We start from the raw sequence: 10,795 nt of genomic DNA, 5'->3' as shown, positions 1-10,795 counted from the left end.
TTTTAGAATATGCAATTTCCAGAATGACCAGAACGTCATCTGCGTGTGCGTGTATTTGTAGATCATCTTGCTTTGAAGTTTTGTGGACTATTTCTCCCTGGAAAAATTAAAATATAGCACGATGGTATTCTCTGAAGGACGATATTGGAATATACGGGAACATTAGTTTGCACTGATCTAGCTACATTGATATGGTTTTGCATTAATTCATTCCTACCTTCAAAGAGGAAAAAATACGCCTGGTGAAGGTTTAGAGCAAATAAATATCTGGGGGATAGCAGAAGGTCCTTTGCCCCATGGACGGTTTTGTGAGGAATGCCAGGGAGGTGGGCAGGCACCTGGCAACAGTCCTTCAGCATCATTCACGCCTCCGAACCGTCTCAACTAGCTCACTTCAACAACAGATGCCAGAAATGGTGGGAAAGTCGGTAACATAAATAACTGAGCTGTTTCCAGATAATGTTTTTATCACCCCTATGATTCTGTGCAAGGTGATTTGTGGATATCTGTGATGAGTAACGTCTCTATTAAAGGACAGCAAATCTTCGCTCCATTCCAGGCTGTATTTTTGCACAGCGCGTGCTTGTAACCTGCGTGCAGCAAAATGCCAGGGTGCTGTGCTGCAAGTGCGAACCACCGGCCGGCCGTCCTGCAAAGCCGTGGGTGGAGAGAGCTGCCTTGCTCCCAGGGCTGGAAGCTCATCAGTTGAGATTAAATTAAATTGCGGTGTCTGCTGGGGGGAAATTTGTCACTTTTTCATTTACATGCGACTGTGCAGAAGGACTGGTATTTAACACTTTTTTCTATCTTTGGTCAGTATTTTATTTGAAGGGTTTTTTTATTTCTTAATATAATTAAACTAATTGTGCAGATGAGAAGAACTGGAATATATGCTGGAAAACAGGCAACGGCTGGTTGAAGCTGGTAGGTGGTGTGCTCTGAAAGATACCATTTAGCTAAGAGACCCTAAGACAAAATGAATCGTACCATTGAGGCAGTGCCAGTGTTTTATACAAAGCCACGTTAGCAGGTTATCTCCAGGTGTGCCTTCCTGCGTGCTTTTGCTCTCGGCATTACGTACAAGCCGCAGGATTTAAAGTGTTTCATATTTACATTTAGTTGGAGTTGCTTTTCCTGGTAGGATTGGAAAAACTCAACCAAACGAAAACAAGCTTCTTGCTCTAAAGCTGGTCTGTGCTGGGCAGACTGGTCTGAACTGGGGTGCGCAGCGGTCTAGCCTTTGCAGTGTCTCTTGTTGTTCTTAAGGAAATCCAAACAGCTGGCTTGTGTGGCTCCTAAGCGGTGAGAAATCAAGTCACGAGTGACAAACGACAGACCTGTGCCTGTCCTGGTGGCCGCTGGCGTTGCGCAGCGGCAGCGGCTGAGATGCTGATAAACCACGATGTGTATCAAAGGGAATAATTTTCATGTAAATACAGACGTGGAACCTGTGGTTTCATTTTCAGATTTAACAAATCAAGTGGAGACGATGGGACTGAAGCTGCAGAAAGTCACAGCCGAGATGGACCACTACAAGAAGCTGCTAACGTAAGGCTTCCCTCTGCTCGCTCGATTCACCGCTGCACCGGAGCGTGCTGCTTGTCCCGATGGTTTGGGGTTATGACCAACAGATAAAATATTTCCTCTCCGTAGCCAAGGGTCTGTATTTCCAAGCCCTGGCTGGAGCACACCGTCTGTGGACGCAGAGCTCTCCTCCAGCCAGCAAAGAGGAGGGTTAGCTCTGCTCACCCCCCCGCTGGTTAACACACAAGTGGAGGACAAATTTTATTAAATCCACATATAAAAATATAGAAAAAATATATAAAAATGGGTGTGGAAAGTCATATTGCACAGTGCAGGGTTGGGGTGGAGGGAAGGGCGCAAGAAAACTAATCAGAAACTTCAGTATTTCATCAATGACTATGATTTATTGTATTTTTTTTCCCAAATGTGAATTTGCCATGCCTTCTCCCCGTGCACCAGGGTGTTATTGCTGTTTGTCATCTCGAGTAGGAGTACACAAACCCTCAACTGCTAGAGCAAGAAGCCAATGTCACCTAATCCTTGTTGGAGCTAACCAAAGCCCTGCCTGAGACGAGACAATTCCCTACTGAAAATAAACATGGCTGTTTCAGATATGAACTAGTGCTGCCCATCTCGAGACCAGCTACCGTCAGCCTTTTTGTGGTTTTCTTTCCTGAAATTTAAGCAAGGATTCGTTCTTTTAGGAGGTGTACTTTCTGGTTTCGGTTCCTGCATTCAGAGGGTCTGATCGTAACGAAGTCGCAAATATTTGGAATGCTTAGCAACAAAGAGTTTTAATGATCGTACGAGGGTTGAGGATGAAAAAAGATTTCATGAACACAGTTAAACAAACACTAAAGGGTTTCCAAATGTCGTATTAAAACTGCAGTGTAATATGAGTGCAATTTAATAAAATAACATATTCTGCATTTGTTTAAATGTAAATACGAAGCTTAACCATGGTTATTAATTGCTGAGCTGCTGACATAATGAGAAGAAAGCTGCAAAGTTTCCAGCCCTCCTACCTACCAAATTGTTATTTGTTCTTTTTTTTGTTCATATCTTACTGGAAACTGTCATTGATGTTGCAAGATCTCGCTTTCTTGTTTGCAAAATTAAACTTGTGGTGATCCTAGGTTAGGCTGAGATCACGCTGGGGGTGTGACTTCCAATTAGTTAGAAATGTTGGCTGGGACTGACAGGGCTTTTTGTTGTCTGCCTTCTCCCTGAAACAGAAAATACAGGTTTAGGAGAATGTCAATAAACCTGGCTTCAGGTTCCTGCGTGAGTGCAGGCTGTCATTTCTTCGGACAAATGCACCATTGTTAAATGTTTTTGTAGGGTGAAATCAGCGGAACTTGATGTCTGTCAAAATGAACTGAAAAAAATGAAATATGAAAATGGAATCTCTGAGTCAAGGTAAATGCCATAATTATATGTTATGACCTGACACCTAGATTTCTGAACTGTGAGAGAAAAAAAATTTATTTCATTATTTTAATGCAGCTTTTAGACAATATTTTTTTCTGCTTTTAGTTTCTATTTTTGTGTTCACGTCACTAGATTTAATCTCATGGCGTTTTGTCTAGCATTTTATTTTCCAGGTACAAATAATTTCTGTATATTTAGTATCTGTCTGTAAATCAGAACATAGTAACTGCGATGCTGATAGCTTTTTTATTTCGTCTGTAGGCTTACGAAAGAGCTGAAGGAAAAGGAGGAATCTCTTCTCATTTGCCAGCAAGTGTGCAAACATTTACAGGAAGAAGTGGCTGAGAGAGAAAGGAAAGAAGAAGATCTCAAAAGAAGAACGGGCCGATCGGAAAGTGAGCTGGAAGCACTGAAAGCTCTTCTTGGGCAAACAGAGGAGGAGGTGGCGATGCTGAAACAAGAGAGGTGATGGGAGCTGAGCCTCCGCGGGGAATGGAGTTTTTAAATAAACAGTGTAGACAAAATTTGAATGAATAAGAAAAAAAGCCCATTAAAAAATAAACAAAACAAACAAACAAAAAAACACAAACAAACAAAAAACCCCAAAACCAACCCGAAAGCCAGCTTTGCAGTTCAGGGCTGTAGCTGAAGCTTGGTTGCAACCCCCATTTGTGGCGGTGGTGATAGCGGCCGTTTGGTCCGTGAGGTTGTAGAGCAAAAGCCCTGGAGAGTTTGAGTTTGTGTGACTCAGGTTATTAGCGACTTGCAAAGCAGGACAATGCTATAAATAGTTCAGCGTGCCAGGTTATTGGGAATGGGCTAGTGTTTGGGGATGTGGATGGACAGCTGCCTGCCAGGAAATTTTCGTTGCTGATAAATCAGCGTGGCTTTTATTGGCGAATAGAGAGTGCTGTCCCCTGCTTCAGACGGGGCAGTGTGTTACTGCTTTGATTTGTGCACCGTGGAAAATGTGTTCGGGGAAGCGGCTCTGGGAGAAGATAAGCGTTTTTGGAGAGTGGTGTACACCAAGAGGCATTAAGCTATTGTAATATTTAAAGGGTTTGGATATTCCCTGTACTGCAGTACTCGCGTGAAAAGATATTACATGTTAATTTAATTCCCCTTCTACTTAAGCCTGAGGTACCTGAGTTGTTCCAGGTGGTAAATTGCTAATAATCTAAGTTACAAGAATTTCAGCTCTCCGGGGCTTTTGCTTTACAAGCCTCACGTAACAAACAGTAACTCTAACAACAGAAAGCACTGGGTGGTTTTAGTTCAAAACCTATTACGATATTTTTAATTAATGATAGTAATATTCTGAGTTCATCAGACACAGCAATTTCCGTTTTGAATGTTATAACAGCTTTTCAGTGTTCTTCAAAATTTGACTTGAGAGGTTTAAATATGTGTGTGTGGAAGACAGATCAACTACAGTATCTTCTTTAAAATTCATAAAGCACGTGTTGCCGCGATGCAAATGCGAAGCAGTGGTGAGTGCTGGGGCTCGGGGCTGCGGGCAGCGCTGCTGGGCTGATGGCACAGCGGAGGAGGAGACGAGCCTTTGCCACAGCGGCACAGCGCCCATCTGGGCAGAGCGCCTATTGACATACGAGTTTTTGTGGTTTCTAGGGAGTTAATGCTGATTTCTCATCAGAACAGAACAGAGCAGCTGCAGGAAACGTTAAGACAGAAGATGCGGATAGAAGATAACTGGAGGGAGAAGGTAATCCTGCGTGTGCACTTGGCACCCCTTCCATTTCTTTTTTTTTTTTCCCCAGTTGTAGTGGGCTGTCAGGGCTGGGTACAGCGAGACAGATACCTGTCTCCTCGAGCGCACACGTGTCACTTGTCTTCTTCATCCGAGAGGTTTGAGCCGGGAGCTCTCGCCATGGGTGGTACTGGACGCAGGAGGGATTTAGTCGGAGTGTTTGCAGACTTGGCAGGTGGTCAGCTCTGATTTGGATTTCCCAGTTTCGGGGAAAGCGCCAGTGTTTGGGGTGCAGTCCCCTGGCAGCCTGCGTGTGGGGAGCAGGATGGAGCCCACCGACCCCTTGGCAGCTCCGTGTGCCCCGCAGGAGGGGTGCAGAAAAGCTCCATTTCAGGGGCTGTTGTCCAGCTGCAAGGAGGTGAACGTATGGAGCCCACCCTGCGCTGTGAGCAGCAGAAAAGCCCCGTCTCGGGGGCCACTGTCCTCCACAAGCCCCAAAGCGTGACACATGGAGCCCGCCCTGTTGTGTGTGCAGCAGCCCGGGTTACAAACCCCGGAGCACAGCTCTGCGTGGGGGAGCGGGTCAGCGCCTGGGTTTGTGTCCCGGCACATCTGGCAGAGAAGCAGGGTGGTCCCGGAGCTCTCGGGAGCTGCTGAGGAGCAGGAGGCAGCGGAGGTGTTGGCCGGAGAGGAAGGGGAGAGGCGTGTGGGTGCCCTGCCCGGTGCTGACGGCGGCTCTGAGTGCAGGGTGCGTGGCCATACATCCTGAGACGGTTCTGTCCCTCACGGCAATAGGCGGGGGAACATGTAACGGGAGTTTTATCCTTTCCGAGCCCTCTGTGACCATGAAATTTGTTGTTTTGGTATGAACCTGTAGTTCTTGCCAGCGTCGGGGTGAGTCCCCACGTGTACGGGGAGGAAGATGCCACCCCCGAGTGAGCAGTGTCCCCTGGCTCCAGGGCTGGAGTACCTGGAGCAAACCTGGGGGGCTTGTGCACCGGGGGTTGGGGTGCATCGGGGGAAGGTGGGACGGAGATTGATGCACCTTCCAGACATGCCTGCTCCGTGACACAGCCCTCTTTTCCCATTATTTAATGGAGTGAAGGAAAAAAGAAATTAAGTCAAGGCTACAGGTGAGAAGGGTGGTTAAAATCCAGCCAGGAGGGCACCCCAAATTTGGGGGGTAGCTGGCTTGGCTGGGGAACAGAGAGTGGGAAAGAGATCAGGTCTGGTCCCACCCACGGATGCAGGATGCAGCGTGATGAGGATGATGAGGCTTTGAGCAACCTGGGCTGGTGGGAGGTGTCCCTGCCCATGGCACGAGGTGGCACTGGGTGATCCCTTCCAACCCAAACCATTCTGGGATGCCCTCCCGGCACCTCACCTGGTCTGTGCCACACACAAACTCCTGTGATCGTGTGTCTTCTTGTTAGAAGGGTTTCCCACCGCCGGTTGCAGCTTTAATTGGGATAACGATGTTCTGCCAAGTTGGGTTGTGATTTGTTGGTCACCTCTTAACGTGTACCTGGGTTTGGGGTTGTCTGTGGACAAATGTTTTCTGAATATAACAAATTAAAAAGTAAAAAAAAATAAAATCTGGGAAGAAAAAATTGAAAATAGTGTTCAACAGTAACTCTGACTTTTCTGATTTGAGCCGTACATCATTGGCGACTGCAGTTACTGTCTTTTCTGGTTCAGTGTGTGATCAGTGTCTGAAAGCTTTGTTCAGTCCCAGGAAAATTTGCGGACTACTAGCAGTTAAGATCAGTTACATTTCTTTTAAAACTTCATAACCTCGCTGTCGCAGGATGTGATTTTAGCGTGAGGTCGCGCTGTCTGCGTAATCCCAGCGCGTGGTCCAGCCTGACGTTAAACGGGGATACCGGCTGCTGCTGGTCCCAGCCCTTAGCATGCAGCGAGTGGCAAGTGCTCGAAAAATGTTCTCTTCAGACAAAAGAATCAGAAATGAGTCCAAGTGACAAAGTTCTCTTTTCCTCAGGTCACTGTGCCATTGCGCAAGTGTAAAGTGTCCCGGTTTCCTATTGACAATACAGATACACCTTAAATTGTTTTAACAGAACAACAGGAAAAAAAATCTCATAAAATTAAGACTGATGTAAACGTTTGTTTTATGGATTTTTTTAAAATATTAATTAATGAGGGGCCTGTAAGTGGGTTTAAGCAATTAGTAGCCATTATGCTTGCTTTGAAGATCAGCTGCTGTTTGATTTCCTGTTCTGGCCATCGGCTCTGTGAGCTTCAACTGTTAAATGGGAAAAATGCTCGTGTAGCCTTCAGCACGAGCTCGGGTTTTTATACTGCTTGTGGTTTGGTTTTTAGTCTTTTTAATCAAGTAGCCTCCAACATGGGATCTGCTCCTGTAAGAATAAGTAGAGTTAATAAATTTGGTTTTCTGTGATTAGAATCCTACTTCCCAAACCTAATAATGTAGAAGATAGATCTATCTATAATAATAATAATAATAACAATAATAATGATGGTCTGCTCTGAGGATACAAAAATACCAGTTTTAAGCTAAACCTCCGTGGGGGATTTGTGCCTATTCCGTGCCCAGAATTGGGTATATTTTAATATAAAAAAATAATGAAAATATTTCCAGTTTGTCTTTTCCCCAAAAAAGAGGCAGGGGGGTTTGTTACACTTTTGCTGACAATTAGGGTATGAAATCAGATAATTGTAAATTAAGCTCATTCTGGGCTTTTCTGCTTTTAATAATTTTAATTCTCCTTTAGGAAAAAGATTTTTGAAAACACAGCCTTCAGTGTTTCCTCCAGAATCCAGGCTTTTCTTTTTGGGAGATTCTGTCTGAATTGTCAAATTTGAATTTATAATATTAAAGAGATGATTTAATAATAACAATTAAGAATTTTATCATAACCTGGGGGAAATAAGGCCTGGGATATCTCACCCGGAATTTCGGGGATTCACAACAGGTTTAGGGGAAGGGGACACGCGATAGGACGGGTACGTGGGGCTGAGGAGCATGGTGCTCCCAAATCGTGAGATGCCCACGTGGAGCGTGTCGGCTGAGCGTGGGCAGACAGACGGGCTATAGGGTCGGGCTTTTAGGATTTTTATAAGAAAGATTTAACATTTTTATATTTTAATATTGAGTGTACGGCTTATTTTTAGCATGGTAGATGTTTACTGTGAAATGTATCATTTTGCTGCTTTTCAAAAGAATAATAAAGCTGAGCTTTACCCCCAGAGCAAATGCTTCCAGCAGAACAATCATCTGTTTTGGGAAGCAGCGAAGGATTTTGTCATTTAGTGCTTTCGCAGTGCCTTAGCGTGACGCCCTGCTGCCTGAATTTGAGATGCCAATATCTGAAGAGGAGTTGGTATGTACGGTTAAACCCCGCTTGTTCCCTAGATGGAAATAGATCTGGCGAAAGGCGAAGCACGACACAAAGAAGCAATACTTAAAGTCAAGGAAGAAGCGAGAGTGGAACTAGACATCGAGAGACAAAAGCAGCAGGAACTGATCACAAAATACCAGCGAGACCACGAAGAGCTCCAGAACAAGGTGTGTGACACCCCAGAGAAGAGTTTTGTGGCGGTAGATCGGGAAAGGTAAAACCTTCTTTACGTGCAGTCCTGTATCTAGGTGATAAATTTTTTTTTTTACCCAGTCTTAGTATATTTCAAGGTTTTTTTTAATGGATCACTTTAATCAGTTGTTATTCCAGGTAGGGAGGCGCTGCAGGAGCTCGCTCTTTGCTCACGTTTTCTTTCCCTGGAGTTCCTCTCTGTCTATAGAGTGTAGCTGTTCGTTATCTTTAAACTGACATCATCGTTTTTGAAAGCCCTTGGGCTGTTGCGGACTGTGCCAAGCTGTCCCAAACCCACCCGCTCTGTTTGCTCCCTTCCCGCATGGATCCGGCGGCGCTGGGGCAGGGGCCGGGGGCCGGTGAGCGGCTTCCCCGGCTGTGCCGGTGGCTGCAGCACACGCAGGGGCTCTTCCCAGACCTCCCCTTTTCAGGTCTTAGATAAAAATTGAAAATTTTACCTACAACCTTAGTTTTCAAACGATTTGACTTGTTTCTTGAGAATTCTGGAAAAATCAAAGACATTGGATGAAATTGTTGAAGATTTGTTTTAAAGAGCTGAAAATACCAGTTTGGCTTCGTTCACTTGACAAATATTTGACTCTGGTTTTCAAACCCTGAAGCAATACTGGCTTCCTGTAAAGAAGTTTTTCCGTTTTTACCTCTGTTTTTCTGTTTGATCTCGGACATACTAATTAATCTCTCTGTTCTGAGGGAGTTTTGACTAATTTACAGCTCTCTGATACCCTTTGAGGGTGTTATGGAAATTCAAAGCTTTTTTTTTTTGTCTCTCAGGGCATGTAGTTTGCATTTGTATTTTTTTTTTTCCTGAAGTCAGCATTTATCTGATTCTTAATCCTACACATCTAAAGCTATCCACTGAATGTAGCCTAATGCAATGTTTGGCTAATCTAATGCAGATACCAGGGTTAATATCCAGCGCCACCAGTAGCCTCAGGATGGAGACAGAAATTCTTGAAAAGAAGCTACAGGATGCCCAGAACAAACTTGCAGAGAAAGATGAAGACAAGGAAAAAGAAATTCAGAGCCTGAAGAGACTGATAACCGAACTTGAGTTTCAGCTGACGATGGAAAAGAACAACAATGAATCCCTTCTGGATAATATGAGGAAAGAAATCAAACACAAGTCAGATGAACTGGAAAAATTAACCCAGGAGAGGACACAGCTGATTCACGACTTGAGTCAAGTTCAAGAGGAGGTAGGAACGTGACCAAGGAAATGCCTTGCTGTTTTTACGTAGAGACATGTGATTTCTAAAATCATTCAAAGCATCTCTATTTCAGACCTTGGTTTAAAAACCATTAAAAGATTTATAAAGCCAAGCCCATCATCATTTCATATATACAAGGTATCACAAAATAGGTGAAATTTTTAATTCAGCAAGCACTTAAACTAGGGTTGTATTTTTTAAAAAATCCCTATTTTTCAGGTCCTGCAAGATGTTCATTTTTTAGTGGCTAACCTCACACCATGCTACATACACACGAGTAAACAGTAAAGCAGCCTACGTGGGTTTGGTTCTGAATGCGCGTTAGTGAGTGTGTGTTAGTGAGGTGAGAGGGGTGCTGGCAGCCGTCCTGTCCCGTGCCCGTGGGGGAGGTTCGTGGAAGGACGTGCGCTCCTCAGGGACTGGTCAGACCTTCAGCAGAGTGAGGAACACGCCGTTACCCTCATCGTGACCCTCCACCAGCTCTGCTTGTCTTCAGTTCCTCCCCATAGACGATCCCAGCAGGGAATGGGGAGAGCAGAGTGGCTGAACGTTGCAGCTGGTTTTCAGGTAACCTCCGCACCAGGGTATTTCTCAGACTTGCAGGTGACACTTCCCGAATAATTCCCCAAATAATAATTATTTAAACTACAGAGGAGGACGAGTTCTTGAGCATCTTATCCCCATGAAGCGGCGCAGTAGTACTCAACCTTTTCCCTCCCAAGAGCAGCATTCCCCGTTTCCCTCTGGCTGTGGGATGGGCAGGAGATCAGAAGTCACTTCTGATGACCAACCTCTTGCTTGTCACCGTCTCCCGAGGGGATGGAGGGTATGTAGATGCTGATGAGGATCCTTGGAATGACTTTCAGAGAAACCAGAACGGGGGAAGCGTGGAAGGGTTTGTATGCCTCAGTGCCCTCCAGCCGCGCCTGCCTGCAGCCCCGGGAGTTCCGTAGGCACGTGTTCTGACTCACGGCGTTTTGTAACGCCAGCCTTTGTTTCTGTTTGCAGAACACCCTTCTCCAGGAAACGGTGCGCAGAGAGTGCGCGGAACGCTATGAGCTGACTGCAGCTTTGACTCAAGCCAGGGAACAAGTCCTGGAACTCAAAAAGCTCAGTGGAAACTTCCCGGTATCGCCGTGTTCCCTGGCTCAGGGCAGCCTAACCTCCTCCGCCGCCCTGCTCGCCGAGTACGGGCAGAAGAGCCGCACGAGCCCCGCCGCTGGGAAGGAAATCCATCTCTCCGGACAGTTTGGTATTTCACGAGCCGCCAAGGCACCCGCCGCCGGTAAGCGTAAAGGCAGGGGCCGGCGGGGGTTTACGGGGCTTCCGCA

General features: G+C 45.6%; 1 protein-coding gene across 1 annotated transcript; it reads left to right on the top strand.

Annotated features, from left to right (window-relative positions):
• Positions 1 to 1,466: 1,466 nt before the first annotated feature.
• LEKR1 (leucine, glutamate and lysine rich 1) lies at positions 1,467 to 10,749 on the top strand (the record flags this gene model as incomplete). Its single annotated transcript, XM_010081881.1, has 7 exons — positions 1,467 to 1,548; positions 2,866 to 2,943; positions 3,217 to 3,420; positions 4,585 to 4,678; positions 8,058 to 8,210; positions 9,153 to 9,452; positions 10,473 to 10,749. Coding segments are annotated over 7 exons (1,188 nt in total), but the record flags the coding sequence as incomplete, so codon positions are not given.
• Positions 10,750 to 10,795: the final 46 nt, after the last annotated feature.

The sequence above is a fragment of the Pterocles gutturalis genome, unplaced genomic scaffold (assembly GCF_000699245.1).
Source record: "Pterocles gutturalis isolate BGI_N339 unplaced genomic scaffold, ASM69924v1 scaffold4529, whole genome shotgun sequence".
Taxonomy (NCBI): domain Eukaryota; kingdom Metazoa; phylum Chordata; class Aves; order Pterocliformes; family Pteroclidae; genus Pterocles; species Pterocles gutturalis.
Note: the sequence above shows the minus strand (reverse complement) of the source record. Positions and strands in the feature narration are given on the sequence as shown.